General features: G+C 44.4%; 1 protein-coding gene across 1 annotated transcript in view; it reads right to left on the reverse strand.

Moving 5' to 3' along the window:
• Window positions 1-14,644, reverse strand: part of SLC35F4 (solute carrier family 35 member F4) — a 250,186-nt gene extending 235,542 nt beyond the window's left edge. Inside the window, exon 1 of the mRNA XM_045451089.1 lies at window positions 13,900-14,644. Within this exon, the coding sequence (XP_045307045.1) occupies window positions 13,900-14,002 (103 nt within the window). The 5' untranslated portion in view covers window positions 14,003-14,644. The remainder of the gene's footprint in view (window positions 1-13,899) is intronic.
• Window positions 14,645-15,606: the final 962 nt, after the last annotated feature.

Here is a 15,606-nt window from a genome sequence, read left to right on the forward strand (position 1 = left end):
AGAGAACTACAGGCCAATATCCCTGATGAATATGGATGCAAAAATTCTCAATAAGATACTAGCAAATCGAATTCAACGGCATATAAAAAGAATTATTCACCATGATCAAGTGGGATTCATTCCTGGGATGCAGGGCTGGTTCAACATTCGCAAATCAATCAACGTGATACATCACATTAATAAAAAAGAAGAGAAGAACCATATGATCCTGTCAATCGATGCAGAAAAGGCCTTTGACAAAATCCAGCACCCTTTTTTAATAAAAACCCTTGAGAAAGTCAGGATAGAAGGAACATACTTACACATCATAAAAGCCATTTATGAAAAGCCCACAGCTAACATCATCCTCAATGGGGAAAAACTGAGAGCTTTTTCCCTGAGATCAGGAACACGACAGGGATGCCCACTCTCCCCGCTGTTGTTTAACATAGTGCTGGAAGTTCCAGCATCAGCAATCAGACAACAAAAGGAAATCAAAGGCATCAAAATTGGCAAAGATGAAGTCAAGCTTTCACTTTTTGCAGATGACATGATATTATACATGGAAAATCTGACAGACTCCACCAAAAGTCTGCTAGAACTGATACATGAATTCAGCAAAGTTGCAGGATACAAAATCAATGTACAGAAATCAGTTGCATTCTTATACACTAACAATGAAGCAACAGAAAGACAAATAAAGAAACTGATCCCATTCACAATTGCACCAAGAAGCATAAAATACCTAGGAATAAATCTAACCAAAGATGTAAAAGATCTGTATGCTGAAAACTATAGAAAGCTTATGAAGGTAGTTGAAGAAGATATAAAGAAATGGAAAGACATTCCCTGCTCATGGATTGGAAGAATAAATATTGTCAAAATCTCAATACTACCCAAAGCTATCTACACATTCAATGCAATCCCAATCAAAATTGCACCAGCACTCTTCTCGAAACTAGAACAAGCAATCCTAAAATTCATATGGAACCACAAAAGGCCCCGAATAGCCAAAGGAATTTTGAAGAAGACGACCAAAGCAGGAGGCATCACAATCCCAGACTTTAGCCTCTACTACAAAGCTGTCATCATCAAGACAGCATGGTATTGGCACAAAAACAGACACATAGACCAATGGAATAGAATAGAAACCCCAGAACTAGACCCACAAACGTATGGCCAACTCATCTTTGACAAAGCAGGAAAGAACATCCAATGGAAAAAAGACAGTCTCTTTAACAAATGGTGCTGGGAGAACTGGACAGCAACATGCAGAAGGTTGAAACTAGACCACTTTCTCACACCATTCACAAAAATAAACTCACAATGGATAAAGGACCTGAATGTGAGACAGGAAACCATCAAAACCTTAGAGGAGAAAGCAGGAAAAGACCTCTCTGACCTCAGCCGTAGCAATCTCTTACTCGACACATCCCCAAAGGCAAGGGAATTAAAAGCAAAAGTGAATTACTGGGACCTTATGAAGATAAAAAGCTTCTGCACAGCAAAGGAAACAACCAACAAAACTAAAAGGCAACCAACGGAATGGGAAAAGATATTTGCAAATGACATATCGGACAAAGGGCTAGTATCCAAAATCTATAAAGAGCTCACCAAACTCCACACCCGAAAAACAAATAACCCAGTGAAGAAATGGGCAGAAAACATGAATAGACACTTCTCTAAAGAAGACATCCGGATGGCCAACAGGCACATGAAAAGATGTTCAACGTCGCTCCTTATCAGGGAAATACAAATCAAAACCACACTCAGGTATCACCTCACGCCAGTCAGAGTGGCCAAAATGAACAAATCAGGAGACTAGAGATGCTGGAGAGGATGTGGAGAAACGGGAACCCTCTTGCACTGTTGGTGGGAATGCAAACTGGTGCAGCCGCTCTGGAAAGCAGTGTGGAGGTTCCTCAGAAAATTAAAAATAGACCTACCCTATGACCCAGCAATAGCACTGCTAGGAATTTACCCAAGGGATACAGGAGTACTGATGCATAGGGGCACTTGTACCCCAATGTTTATAGCAGAACTCTCAACAATAGCTAAATTGTGGAAAGAGCCTAAATGTCCATCAACTGATGAATGGATAAAGAAATTGTGGTTTATATACACAATGGAATACTACGTGGTAATGAGAAAGAATGAAATATGGCCTTTTGTAGCAACGTGGATGGAACTGGAGAGTGTGATGCTAAGTGAAATAAGCCATACAGAGAAAGATACCATATGGTTTCACTCTTATGTGGATCTTGAGAAACTTAACAGAAACCCATGGGGGAGGGGAAGGAAAAAAAAAAAAAAAAGAGGTTCGAGTGGAAGAGAGCCAAAGCATAAGAGACTGTTAAAAACTGAGAACAAGGGGTGCCTGGGTGGCTCAGTCGGTTAAGCAGCCGACTTCGACTTCAGGTCATGATCTTGCGGTCCATGAGTTCGAGCCCCGCGTCGGGCTCTGTGCTGACAGCTCGGAGCCTGGAGCCTGCTTCCGATTCTGTGTCTCCCTCTCTCTCTGACCCTCCCCCGTTCATGCTCTGTCTCTCTCTGTCTCAAAAATAAACGTTAAAAAAATTTTTTTTTAAAAACTGAGGGTTGATGGGGGGTGGGAGGGAGGGGAGGGTGGGTGATGGGTATTGAGGAGGGCACCTTTTGGGATGAGCACTGGGTGTTGTATGGAAACCAATTTGACAATAAATTTCATATATTGAAAAAAAAAAGTCCCTGGTAAATAATAATGTCACCTTAGATGTATTATATTGCTTCTTTAGAACCTGCCACCATAAGTCTAGCAGAGAAGACAGTGTTCCAAATGGCTTCCAACTCACTCAATCTGGATCTTTCCTCCAGAATGACTGTGCTTAGACATAGGTATGAACAGAAACACAAGAGAGATACCAAAGTCACATGACTTGGAGCTTAGCAAGGTATCAGAAGCAAAAATCTGCATGCTCTGACCCCCTTAGGAATCTTAGCTTTCACAGGAGATAAACAATTCTTAGTATGTCTGGTTTTCAAGATCACAAAACCATTATTGACACCTCACTAGTGCCATCTTGGCATTAACCCAGGACTAAATATAGAAAATCCCAGACTGAGGAAAAATGTAATTTTCAATGCCTGTTTAAAATATACAATGTTTGGGGCGCCTGGGTGGCGCAGTCGGTTAAGCGTCCGACTTCAGCCAGGTCACGATCTCGCGGTCCGTGAGTTCGAGCCCCGCATCAGGCTCTGGGCTGATGGCTCGGAGCCTGGAGCCTGTTTCCGATTCTGTGTCTCCCTCTCTCTCTGCCCCTCCCCTGTTCATGCTCTGTCTCTGTCCCAAAAATAAATAAACGTTGAAAAAAAAAATTTTTAAAAAAATATATACAATGTTAAATGTCATCCTCAATTACCATACCTTGAACCTGAAGGAACTGGTGCACTGCCCTGAGCTAGAAAACGAAATATGTCTTCCAAACTTGATGTAAGCAGTAGCACTTCAATAAAACTTAATAAGTAGTCTGCAGTATTGGTTGGATACTTCTTAAACAGAACTCCCTAGGGATTTACACTCTAAACAGACACCTGGATTTTCTTAGTTTGTAGAAATATTGTCTCTATAACCTAAGTATGATCTTGATATACTCCAAAAACCATCAGAAACAGAAAAAAGAAAAGATTGGATCTTGATTGAAGCCTATGATCTGAGTAAGAAACTTTTTTATGCAAGCTCTGTGAACCAATAGCGATTAAGTTGACCGTCCGGCCAATTGCTCCTTTTCACTTCAAACAACCTTTTCCCCTACAGTCAAAAGAGCTACTGGAGAGAGTTTCTGGCAGCCATGGTTGCATAACTGGACCCTGCCCCAAGCCACCATAGTCCATAGAATCAAGAGTATGCACTTGACACGAATTGGGCCAAAGAGTCCCTTTCTCCGGGAATCTGGATTTAGAAGTAAGAGATTCCTGCTCAATCTGTCTGCTCTCTTGAATAGAGGACACGTAAACACTGGAACTGCTGGCAGAGGCTATTTTCAACCATTTGGACAAGGAAATTGAGAAAGCCAGCCTGCAGCAAGAGACAAGAATGGAGAACATGTGCCAGAAAAAAGAGATGAAAGGCAGAGAAAGAGGGCTTCCTGTTTTCCCTATCACCCTCCAGGACCTGATGCTAGCTCATCCCACCTGATCCCTGCCCCTAAAATCCATAGAATATTCCCAGTATCCTTTCAATCACTTCCATTTTTGCTTAAGCCAGTTCAAATGCAATCTTGTAACTAGAGATCAAATAAGTCCTCACGAACACTCCAGGTCTCTCCATTTTATTTAGTCTCAAATAACTGAGAACCAGTTTGCACAAATTTTTTAAGGCAAGATCTCTGAAAGGAGAATCTAATTCCAGCCTCTCAAGGCAGATAAGTGCAACAAAATTAAAAATGCTTATCCTAAAATGTTAAACGGAAGAGAAGCAGGGCACAAAATCGTGTATATATCAGAATTATGACCACACTATAGTTTACATTTGCCAAAACTCAAGAAGGGGAGCCCTATATGCATTAGGAAGAAAGGAAGGAAATTAACCAAAATAACAGTAGTTGTGCTAGAACGACAAGTTTATTTTTCTTTTCCTCTATATTCTTCTGGGTCTGTAAATAATTAAATGCTTTATAACTTAAAAAAATTAACTCCAGAGATTATGTAGAAATATGTTCCTATGTTTATAACATATGTTTATATGCTTATAACATATATGTTTATATGTTTATAACAATGATGTATTTTTTAAAGTAGAACATAAAACACTCTGTTATGTTTACTGCTATATAAACAGCCCAAAAAGGAACTGTGCCTCTAAAACTCTGCATATTAAAGAAACACTGCAACTTTCAACACACTGGCTCCAAATTAATCCTCAGCCTTCACTTCCTCTCCACCTGTTTGCCCTCCCAATCCTATCTAACCCTACTTGTCCCCAACCCATGCTACCCATCTTCAAATGGGTTTCCATGCTTCCCCTCCCCCACTCTCTTGCCCCTATTCTCCCACACCCCTGGCACCCTTGCACTCCCTTCTACTTTGAGGTCTCGTTATCTCTAGATATGCAGACTCATCCCGTCCCTCATAGGCCCTATATTTGTCTTCTCTCTTTTAGATCAACCCACTGGGAATAACCTCATCACAAATGGCCTCCAGCCCATTTTAAACTATCCTTAGGGGCAACCCAGATAAGTGTAATACACTGCCCCTTTCGATTATAGCACCAGACAAGCCAGAAATGGATAAGGAATGGAAAACCATTGTGAAGTTGGATAATGTGCAAATGATCTCTAACATCGCTCTAACACAACTTTCTTTTTTTAAAAAAATTTTTTTTCAATGTTTATTTATTTTGGGGACAGAGAGAGACAGAGCATGAACGGGGGAGGGGCAGAGAGAGAGGGAGACACAGAATCGGAAACAGGCTCCAGGCTCCGAGCCATCAGCCCAGAGCCCGACGCGGGGCTCGAACTCACGGACCGCGAGATCGTGACCTGGCTGAAGTCGGACGCTTAACTGACTGCGCCACCCAGGCGCCCCTAACACAACTTTCAATACCAATTCAAAATGCAATGCTGAATATGAAAAACAAACAGCAACAACAAAAAGTGGTAAGTCGCTTATTTACCAGGAAAAAATGAGCAAGGCTCTTGGATGGTGAAACCAATTCTGTCTTTCTCCATAATCATTAACAACTTCCATATATTGAACTGTGCCAGACATTCTGCATCCATTGTCTTACATAATCCTCCTAGTGACCCGTGAAACAACTACTTTTATTCCCATACTACAGGAACAAAATTGTTGAGCTGAGGTGTTTAACGGCTAAGAAGTAGCAGAGCAGAATCTTAAGGTCTTTGCATTAGACCTCATGGCCTCAAACAGGCCTTAGATATACTTTCTTTAGAAAGCCTGTCTGAAACTTAATGTTAAGCCCACGTGTTAGCTAGTAGTCGTAGTATTTTATAATACAAATACCCAACTTATATGTAAATTTATGTTTTAAATGAAAAATACACACCAAAATTAGCACTGTAGAAATGGCATTATCCAACGTGAATAACATAAACAATGATACTCATACAGTCCTTGTATATTACAGTTAAAAGCTACGTAACAAAGACTTCTCAATACTCCACATCGATGGTAATTAGAACTGTCTATGAAACACTACCTATCACATACAAAGCAATATAAAGATTATCAGGGTAAAACAGAACATGAACTGGGAGAAATAGTGATGGCGTTTGTGTCACTAGCAAGAGACGATTTTATAACTTACTCCAGCCAGAGCTGCTTAAATGTTACATATTGTACCATGAAGACCAACATCAACCATTTTAAAAGGGGGTAGGAGGAAGGACCACATTGTATTTCTTACAATTCTACCAACTTTGTACTACTCTGTATTAAAAAAAAAAAAAAAAAAGCCTTTGCCCCCTTCAAGCATAGAGAAAGTGATAAAGAAAACAAGAAGGGCAAAAATGCAGAAGTTACAACCACAAAGGTAAAGTGATACCATCTGATGTATTCTCTGAATAGGCACATCTGTTTGATTCATTCATAGCTGGTGAATTTTTTCTCCAATTGCTACTATCATGGACTCTCTCTCTTTCTGTGAGAAAATAATTAACTCCAATTTCTTCAAAGGAAACTATAATCATTCATTCATTAGTACAACAAACTTTATTGAGCACCCAGGATATACACCAGACACTTTGCCTAAGAGGAAAATACATCAATAAAGATAAGTCCTTGCCCTCCCTCAGCTCTGTGGGTGAGACAGTCTTGTGTAAACAGCCAAAAATAGTGTGCTAAGTGCTGGAGCAGAGGTGAGTACACAGTATTATAGGAGCACAGAGGGAGGATTAACCCAGCCTGGGGCAATCAGGAAGCTTTACAGAGGACAGCGTTTCAACTCAGCCTCAGCCTTCAAAGAGCTTTCCAAAGAGTGATGAAGGAGACACAGAGAGAGGAAGTCATCTGGCCATAGTGTAAAAAAGCACTGAGGAGGAGAGCATGGGGACAATAATGTTATCGAAATAATGAGCCCCTTGATGAGACTATGACCAGGGTTTGTGGAGGCCATGTGAGATATGAAAACAAAACAAAACAAAACAAAAAACCAACCTGGGGGCGCCTGGGTGGCTCAGTCAGTTAAGCTTGTGACTCTTGGTTTCGGCTCAGGTCATAATCTCACAATTTCACTGAGTTTGAGCCCCTAGTCAGATTCTGCAAAGTCTACTTCAGATTCTGTCTCTCCCTCTCTCTCTGCCCCTCCCCCACTCATGCTGTCTCTCTCTCTCTCTCTCTCTCAAAAATAAACTTAAAATAAAAATAAATTTAAAAAGTGGACTAAAAATCCAACAACCAAGCAGATTAAGGTGCTTGAATATATGGAAGACTATGAATATATTATTAAATAAATTATTAATTATATAACAATTAGTGTGAAATAAAAAGAATTTGCATGTATTTATGGATATAAAAAAGACTGAAAGGATAATATTAACCAAAATGTGAATACTAATCACCTCTGGGTGATGGAATTATGAGTAATTTTGTTTTAATCTCCCTTTGCTTCTCTGCCTTCCAGATTTTCTGCATTAAGCATGCATCACTTTGGCAATTAGTGGGGGAAATGCGTGCTAAAATAGAACAATGTAAGCTGGGCTCAGATTGTGGCATGCTAAGGAGTTTGGACTTTACTCCACAGAAAATCAAGATTTATTCCAGGCATTTGATGAGGGACGCGAGATGAACAGATCTGCATTTTACGAAATTAAATGTTAAGGTGTGCATACTAGATTAGAAGGGTTTGAGGCTGGAGGAAAGATGTGATGGATAGAAAGAACTAAGGTAGTGCCAGTGGGGATGGAAAACACATATTTAGGGAAGAACAGATAGGACTTCTTAACTGAATATGGGTAAGAAAAAAGGGTCGAGGTTTGAGGATAACTCCAGGTTTCCGGGCAATTGGTTAGATGCAGATATTGGAAGCTAAAAAGTATAACAAGAAGGAAAGGGCACATTTTAAGGACAGGCTGATGAATTTAGTTTTTTGGTTTTTTTTTGTTTTTTTTTTTTTTTAATTTTTTTTTTCAACGTTTATTTATTTTTGGGACAGAGAGAGACAGAGTATGAACGGGGGAGGGGCAGAGAGAGAGGGAGACACAGAATCGGAAACAGGCTCCAGGCTCTGAGCCATCAGCCCAGAGCCCGACGCGGGGCTCGAACTCCCGGACCGCGAGATCGTGACCTGGCTGAAGTCGGACGCTTAACCGACTGCGCCACCCAGGCGCCCCGTGATGAATTTAGTTTTATGTGTGACATGCCTAGAGGACATCCAGGTAGGAAGTCTAGTAGGAAGTTTGAAATGGCCTGGGTTTAGGAAAAGAGAACCTAGATATACAGACTCATAGGAGATAGCGAAGCCAGGGGATTGAATGAGCTTACTCAGGGAAAGTAGGGTGAGAAGAACCAACTGAGGCTGGAACCTGGGGACATGCTAAGTCATAGCAGCAGTCAGAGACATCAGAGAGCCAGAAAAGCCAGAAGCTGATAGAATTCTTTTTGGAGAGGAGATGCTCAGCGCTGGGATCAGAGTAAGGGGAAGAGGTTTTACTGTTGCAGCTACCAAGAGTAAACAACCACAGAACCTGGTCACTAATGGGGCATAGAAAAACAAAAGGCCAACAGGTGCAAAAAACATAGAACGAAGAAAGACAACTGGTTGCCATCTGAGAAGGAAGGTGCAGTGAAGAGATGCCACTTTTATGAAAGCTGTCAAAGCTGACCTACTGCATGGCTGTTCTGAGACAGCAAATTCTATACTTTTTTTTTTTTTTTTTTTTTTTTTTTTTACAAACAAGGAAACTGGCACAGAGAGGGTCTCCGAGCCAGCTCCTGGCAGGTTTAAGACTAGAATCGATCTCCAAATCACTAGGGTTTAATTCACTACACACCAACATACCACCTCCTTATACAAACACAAAAAGAAGGCTCACCCCAAGAAAATCAATTATGGAATACAATAAAATGTAAGTTGACTTATCCTTTGACTTGACTAACAGAAATAACTTCTTACTGCATACAGCTCTCTGACCACCGCCTCTCATCTTCCAGCTAACTTCTGCTCCCCTTTGATCCCACTGAGGTTGCAACCCACTGACTGAGCCTACCATCTCTTCACTCTCCCTAACTGCCTTGATTTCCTCTCCTCTACGTACCAGCTTTAAATTCTACGGTCAATCATTACGGTAATACCTTTCTTGCATCCATTTACTACTCCCTTTCCCGTATTATTTTATCATACCCATTGGATAATCTGCACTCTGGTGAAGTCCTTCTCTTCACTTGCTCCAAGTCTTCATCGTATCAGTGAATGTAACAACCTACCAACTGGTCTCACTTTCAATTTGTGGCCAGAAACTTTAAATGGGCTCTTTAAGGCAGCCAAACCACTTTACTACACTTCCCCGGTCTGGTCATGCTCCCTACTCAATTATTCACACCTCCTCTCTCCTCCAACCACTACCACACCCTCCCCCATCCTCACTTTCAGTTGATTCCTTGCTTCCTCTTTGGAGAAAATTAAAGCAACCAAAGAGAAACTCAGCTGCCTCCCACCATCTTGGTTATCCACCTTCCAGAACCTGCGCCCACACACACTGCCCTGCATGAAGTGTCTTTTTTCTTGTGCGGTAGATTCCATGCCTTATCTCTCCCACATTATGGATTATTCTTTCTCTACTGAATCATTCTCAAGTCCTTGCAAACATGCTGTTATTTCTTCCATTAAAAGAAAAAAACTTCCTTGATCCTACGATCCCCATTGGCTCTGCTCCCCTTTGCACAAAAAAATCCTTGAAGAGTTGTCTATGCTCACACTTCCAAGTCCTCTAATTCTCTTATACACATTTTAGTAAATTTTATCCTACCTTCCTGCTCTTGTCAGGGTTCTTGTCAAGGTCACCAATGACCCCCAATTGCCAAATTCAGTGGTCAGTTACAAGTCTTTATTTCACTTAACTTTTCAGCAGCATCAGACTCCGCTAATCCCTTCCCCTTGAAACTCTTCACTGGCTTCCAGGGTATCACAAGCTCCTGGTTTTCCTCCCACCTCCCTGGGAGCTCTTTCTTGGTCTACCTGCATGGTTTCTCCTCTCCCCCAGCCTCTTAATGTCTGAGACCCTCAGGATTCAAACCTTGTTCCTTTTCTCTACATAAATTCACTCTTGGAGCTCTCATCAGTCTCAGGCTTCAAATACCATCCAGATGCTGAAAAATCCCTAATTTGTATCCCCATTCAGACCTTTCCTATGAACTCCAGGCTTACCTTTCATCTCCAGTTACATTTAACATTCCTCAAATAGTATCCTTAGCCCCAGACTCCCTCTACCTTGAAGCCTTCCTCATTCAGCTGTTGGCAACTCAAAGTTGGTCAAACCAGAAAAGATGGAATCACATTTTGCTCCTCTCTCTCTTGCAGATGTCATATCCAGTGCACTGGTAACCCCTACTGGCTCTAACTTCAAGTATCTGCAGAATCTGACCACCTCTTACCACCTGTTACCACTCTGGTTCAGGCCGACATCATCTCCCACCCAGGTTATTGCAATAACATAGCTAGTCTCTCTGCTTCCACTCCTGCCTGAATACAGCAAACTGATCCCTTTGAAAAGTAAGTCAAGTCACATCACTCCTTTGTCAAAAGGCTTCCCAAAGGACTTACAATGGCCTCTAAGGCTCTACTTTACCCGACCCCTGCATTCACAGTGACCCCATCTCTACCCATTCTCCCAACTGCTCACTCCACTTCCGCCATGCAGATCTCCATGCTTTTCCTCTAGCATGCCAGGCACGTTCCAGCTCAGAGCCTTGCACTGGCTGTCCACCCTGCCTGGAACATCTTCCAGATGTTCACGCATCTAACTTCTTCACATACTTCAAGGCTTTGCCTGGTTGTGATCTCCTCAGTGAAGTCTTAACAGGCTGCCCTATTTAAAATTGCCACCATCTCTACCCCTCCCCCTCAGAATTGTTCATTCTTTTTACCCTGTTGTGATTTTTTTTTAAAGCACCTATCACCTTGAAGCATACGACATTATTTGTTTGTTTGTTTGTTATTATTGTCTGTGTCCACTCACTGAAACTTCAGCTCCAAAAAGGAACACATTTTTGTCTGTTTTGTTCATGGGCGTATTCTTGGCACATAGGAGGTCCTCAAATAGCACTTGTTGAATAGAGGAGTCTATTTCCCTCACCAGACCAAAAGTAACTCAAGGCTAGACAAATGCTTCCATCATTTCTGCACCCTGATTATTATCCTGATAATATCATACCCTGACAATACATCTCATACACACACACACACACACACACACACACACACACTTCTTTTTGTATCAGTCTGACTACTAGCATTTCTTCCGCACAAGGCACTCATCTTCCTGATTGCCAGGGACGGCACCAGTATACATTAACAGGAGGCTGATCACTGATGCATTTTCTCAGAGCTGAGTCCCCACCTACTTCTAAAAAGGTAAATGGCATAGATATCAAGAGATCATCCTTAAGGCCTCACATGTGACCAGTCAGAAAATGGGAAAGTCACCTTGCCTTCACATATTCTATATTCCTCACCATAGCCTTTCCCTTAATATATCCCTCCAGACTTCCCCCAAGCTGTTGCTCATTCCTGGTAACAGCTAAATCAATTGGCCATATTGTACTGGTTTGCTTCAATGTGTTTGTTTACTAGTTGAGGCCTGCATTAAGGGCAGGATTATTTCACGGTGCTCGGCTGCCTGGCTCTCTTCCAGCTCTCTCCTCTCCTTGTCTCTCACTGTGCAAAATGGCAATCTATTTCTACCTCTGAAGGCACGAACATCCTGAAAGTTATTTGACTATCATGTAATTCTCTGTGCTCATGAGATTGTCTTCACTGACTTCTGTGGCCTCAAGTTAGATAAGTGCCCATCAAAAATAACTACGCCAAATGTACCTTTATCCCTGTTCGCTTCAGTTACTGTCTCAGCCCATGCTCTTCCCTCTTTTTGTCCTATTATTGTACTGCAAATGAAACAAGGGCCGCTATTTGAATGAGCATGAAAAGATAATATGAACATGATTTTATTTAAAATGTCACTTTTCCAGTATTCCATTTGGTTTGTTCTTTATTAACCACAGTTCCATTGTTATAAAAATTATATTAGTAAACTACCCTGAGTCTTGAAATTTCAGACAGCTTCCACGTTCTCTAAGCAACCAAAATCCCATGGTTCCTAATTAAAACATTCAATTACTTGGTGAAATCCAACTAATGTCCACATAGCACACTTTCCTCGCCATAATGCTTTATGGTGCCTCATAGCATAGTGCTGTCCTTAAGTTTCTAGGGTAAAAAAAGAAACCCTTTGCCAATAGGGGAAAAAAAAGAAGTTTTTGAATCTATAGTACAAAGACTTCAAACTGCATTCCACAGTGTGTTATTTTCTTTCCAGAAAATTCTAACACTATATAATTACTTTTGTATGGAAAATGAATAATGTAAGCTTCTAAAAACAGCTAGACTGAAACCATCCAAATCAGACAGGCCTTTCCTGAAACCAAATGAAATATCAAATGAGAAAATATCTCTATGAGAACAAAGCTCCTGAATTATTATTAAATTGAGATGCAGCATAGTGGGGGAGAAAGTTACATGGAAAAAAAAAAGTGTTTTCTCCTCTACGTGTCAGGGTTTGTCTGCTTCAGAGAAACTATAACATTGATCGGACCCCAAAACGTCACAGAAAAATACCAATCAGAAATGCATCGAGGATCTTGCACGGTTTCTGGTTAAAAATAACAGCAAAAACATCAATTAGGCTCCATCTATTGCGACAGAAACGCATTGATACAGGAAAAGCGAGATCCCACCTGCATGGGAATTAAGCCGCAACTAGTCCCCCAATTCGGAGAAAAATGAGCTTCACTTTGGTCGCTGGCTGAACTAATTCCAGCAAAGATAGCCAGTGGGGTTTGTGTGTTGGGGGGAGGGGGACAGAGTAGAGCGCACCTCATCGCCCACCCCGCGAAACTGCTCTAGAAATGTGAAAGCATCCGCGCCGCACGACCCCCCCCCCCCCCCCCCCTTAGCTGGGAGAAAGCCTGTGCAGAACCGAGAAGCCTACTCAGGCTGAGAGGGAGCCGCGACGTGCCGCCGGCCGCGCGGGAGCTTGGCCCTGTCGCGCCTCCCGCTTGCACACACCCCACCCCCAGTCGTTTGCACGGGTCTCTGGCTCCAGGCGCCGGCACTCGGAGACCTGAGCAGGTTTCTCTCTGCCCGGGGTGGAGGACCTCGCAAAGACATTTTAGCAGGAGTAATTCCCGCGCTGGCGGCGTCTCGACAGCCGGAGTACACAAGCAGAGCCGGCCTGCGCCGGGACCCAAGTCTGCCTCTGCCGCCCCCGCCGGCCCCACCCCCGAGCCTACCCAGCCAGCGCGCCCCGCGCCCCGCCTGCAGCCCGGCACCCAGTAGGGGCTGGGGGGAGTGCAGCACCTAGGGCTGACTTTCTGCTAAGTAAATAGCCATGGCAGCCTTCCCCTTGGTGGTAAATGAGCCAGAGGTGAGCCGGCCGACGGCCGCCCGGAGCGCTCACCCGGTCCCCCCGGCGCTTCCCACCCCAAGGCTGCCACTGTTTCCAAACTCCTAGGCGCAAACGGCCCGGGCCCCCGTTCTCTCTCGTGGTTCAGCACCGAGAACAACGGACATACTTTTCGCCCCAGCGGCCCCACCGCCAGGAAGGCTATAGCGTTAGCGGTACCGGCAGGGCTGCAGGTGTCCGGACCGCGCGCCCTCCCGCATCCCACCCGCTCCGGTGCCTGGAACAAGGCAGCCCCGCGGCGTCTTACTTTTCTGGCTGGAGTAACCCGGGTAATAGCCATAGTAGCCAGTGATCCGCAGGATCCGGTCCTCGATGGTGGCCACCCCGTTGGGGGCCGCTTTGACATCCATAGAGAGCGCGGGGCGGCGGCCCCGGGCGCGGCAGGGCGGAGAGCGCAGCGCGGGGCCCGGGAGCTGGTGCAGGTGCTGCTGCCGCCGCCGCCGCAGGTGCTGATGTTGCAGCTCGTGCTCCCGCGCCCGGGCTCTGACTCCACCGCCCGGCGCAGCACCGGCTCCGCATCACAGCGGCGGCGGTGGCGGCGGAGCGGCCCCCACTCGGGCCGGCGTCTCCGTCAGCCTGGCAGCTCTCCCGCCCGCCGCCCGGCGCACTGCTGCCCGAACAGCGCCCCCTCACCTCCGACGCCCACCGCGGCCGGGCGGGTGTGGGCGCCCCACCTGGCCGCAGACTCTCCTCGTTAACCCTTCTGCACTCCTTCCCTGGGGACTAGACATCCCCCAACCCCACCTGCCAGAAGGGATGCCCTGTCCGGGGGCGTGGGAGGAAAAGAGAGGGTGAGCTGGTGGCAGGGGCTCAGGGAGGCCCCCTGGGTGGAGGGGTGGAGATGGAAGAGACCCAAGCGGAACCAAGTGTTAATGTGAGAGGTGCACCGTCGCTCGGGAAGATGACACCTCGGGGGCGCCCCCGGGGCCTGGTCCCCGCTAGGCGTCTGCACCACCTGGGATCAGCTGATGCGCAAGTGTTCCCAGGAGTTAATCAGTTGTCCAAACTTGCCTAGACGACGAGGAGTCTTTTTCTTAAGAAATGAAAAGAAAAATGAGGCCTCCGCAGGTGGCACGTGGAGTGATTATCCCGGTATTGCGGACACGGAGACTTTAAAAGACCAAGCCCTCGAGTCTGCCGGTCCATGTCCCGACCCTCCAGCCTCCCAGCGAAAACAAAGGCTAGGGAGACTCAGCTGTGCACAGCATGTTTATTTTGCCAGTTTCAAATGCCCTTAGGAGAAATAATTTTCTCCCTTTGTTGCCAAAAACCTCAGGGGGGGGAAGCCCTTCAAACTGTAAATATCTGGACGGATGAAAGTTTTAGCTACAGCCTAGAGACCTTCCATCTGAGTCGAGAACGTCCTTGAGCTGTGTGTTCAGAGCGAACACCCTCCCCTCAGGTGTAACTCTTCTGTTTTCGCGAGATACCCACCGGGTTAGAATCAGTGAGTAGTGGAGATGATTTCTCTCTATTCAGCTGGTAGTCACAGCCTCCTGAAAATAATCTTCAAAATTTCAACTCAGAAACTAAACGGGATGGGGGCTCAGGTGTCAGCTCATCAGCTTAGAGGTCATTATGTTCATTTTCCATCCAGACCCAGTTTAAGACACATCCCTGCCAGATTTCACATTTCTAAAATTTAGGGAGGAGGTGGGGGGTAAAACAAGTTGACCTCAGTGCCCCTTCAGAAACCTCCAAAGAGCCAATCACAGCATTCTGCCTTCAAGCATTTTCCCCATTGTGTGTATACCCTTAAGTGGGAAGAAATGTGCAAACTTTTTAAAAGATGAATTAGATTTAAGCATAGGAAAATGCAGTATTAAATTCCACAACGTGTTAAGGGGTTCCATCCAGACACAAAGCCTAGCACAGAATTTTGAGAGTGGAGTGAATCTGAAATGATTGTGGCTGGAGGAGGGAGGGTTCATAAAGTAGCCAATTTCCTCCCACA

This window comes from Leopardus geoffroyi, chromosome B3, assembly GCF_018350155.1.
Source record: "Leopardus geoffroyi isolate Oge1 chromosome B3, O.geoffroyi_Oge1_pat1.0, whole genome shotgun sequence".
NCBI classification, from domain to species: Eukaryota; Metazoa; Chordata; class Mammalia; order Carnivora; family Felidae; genus Leopardus; species Leopardus geoffroyi.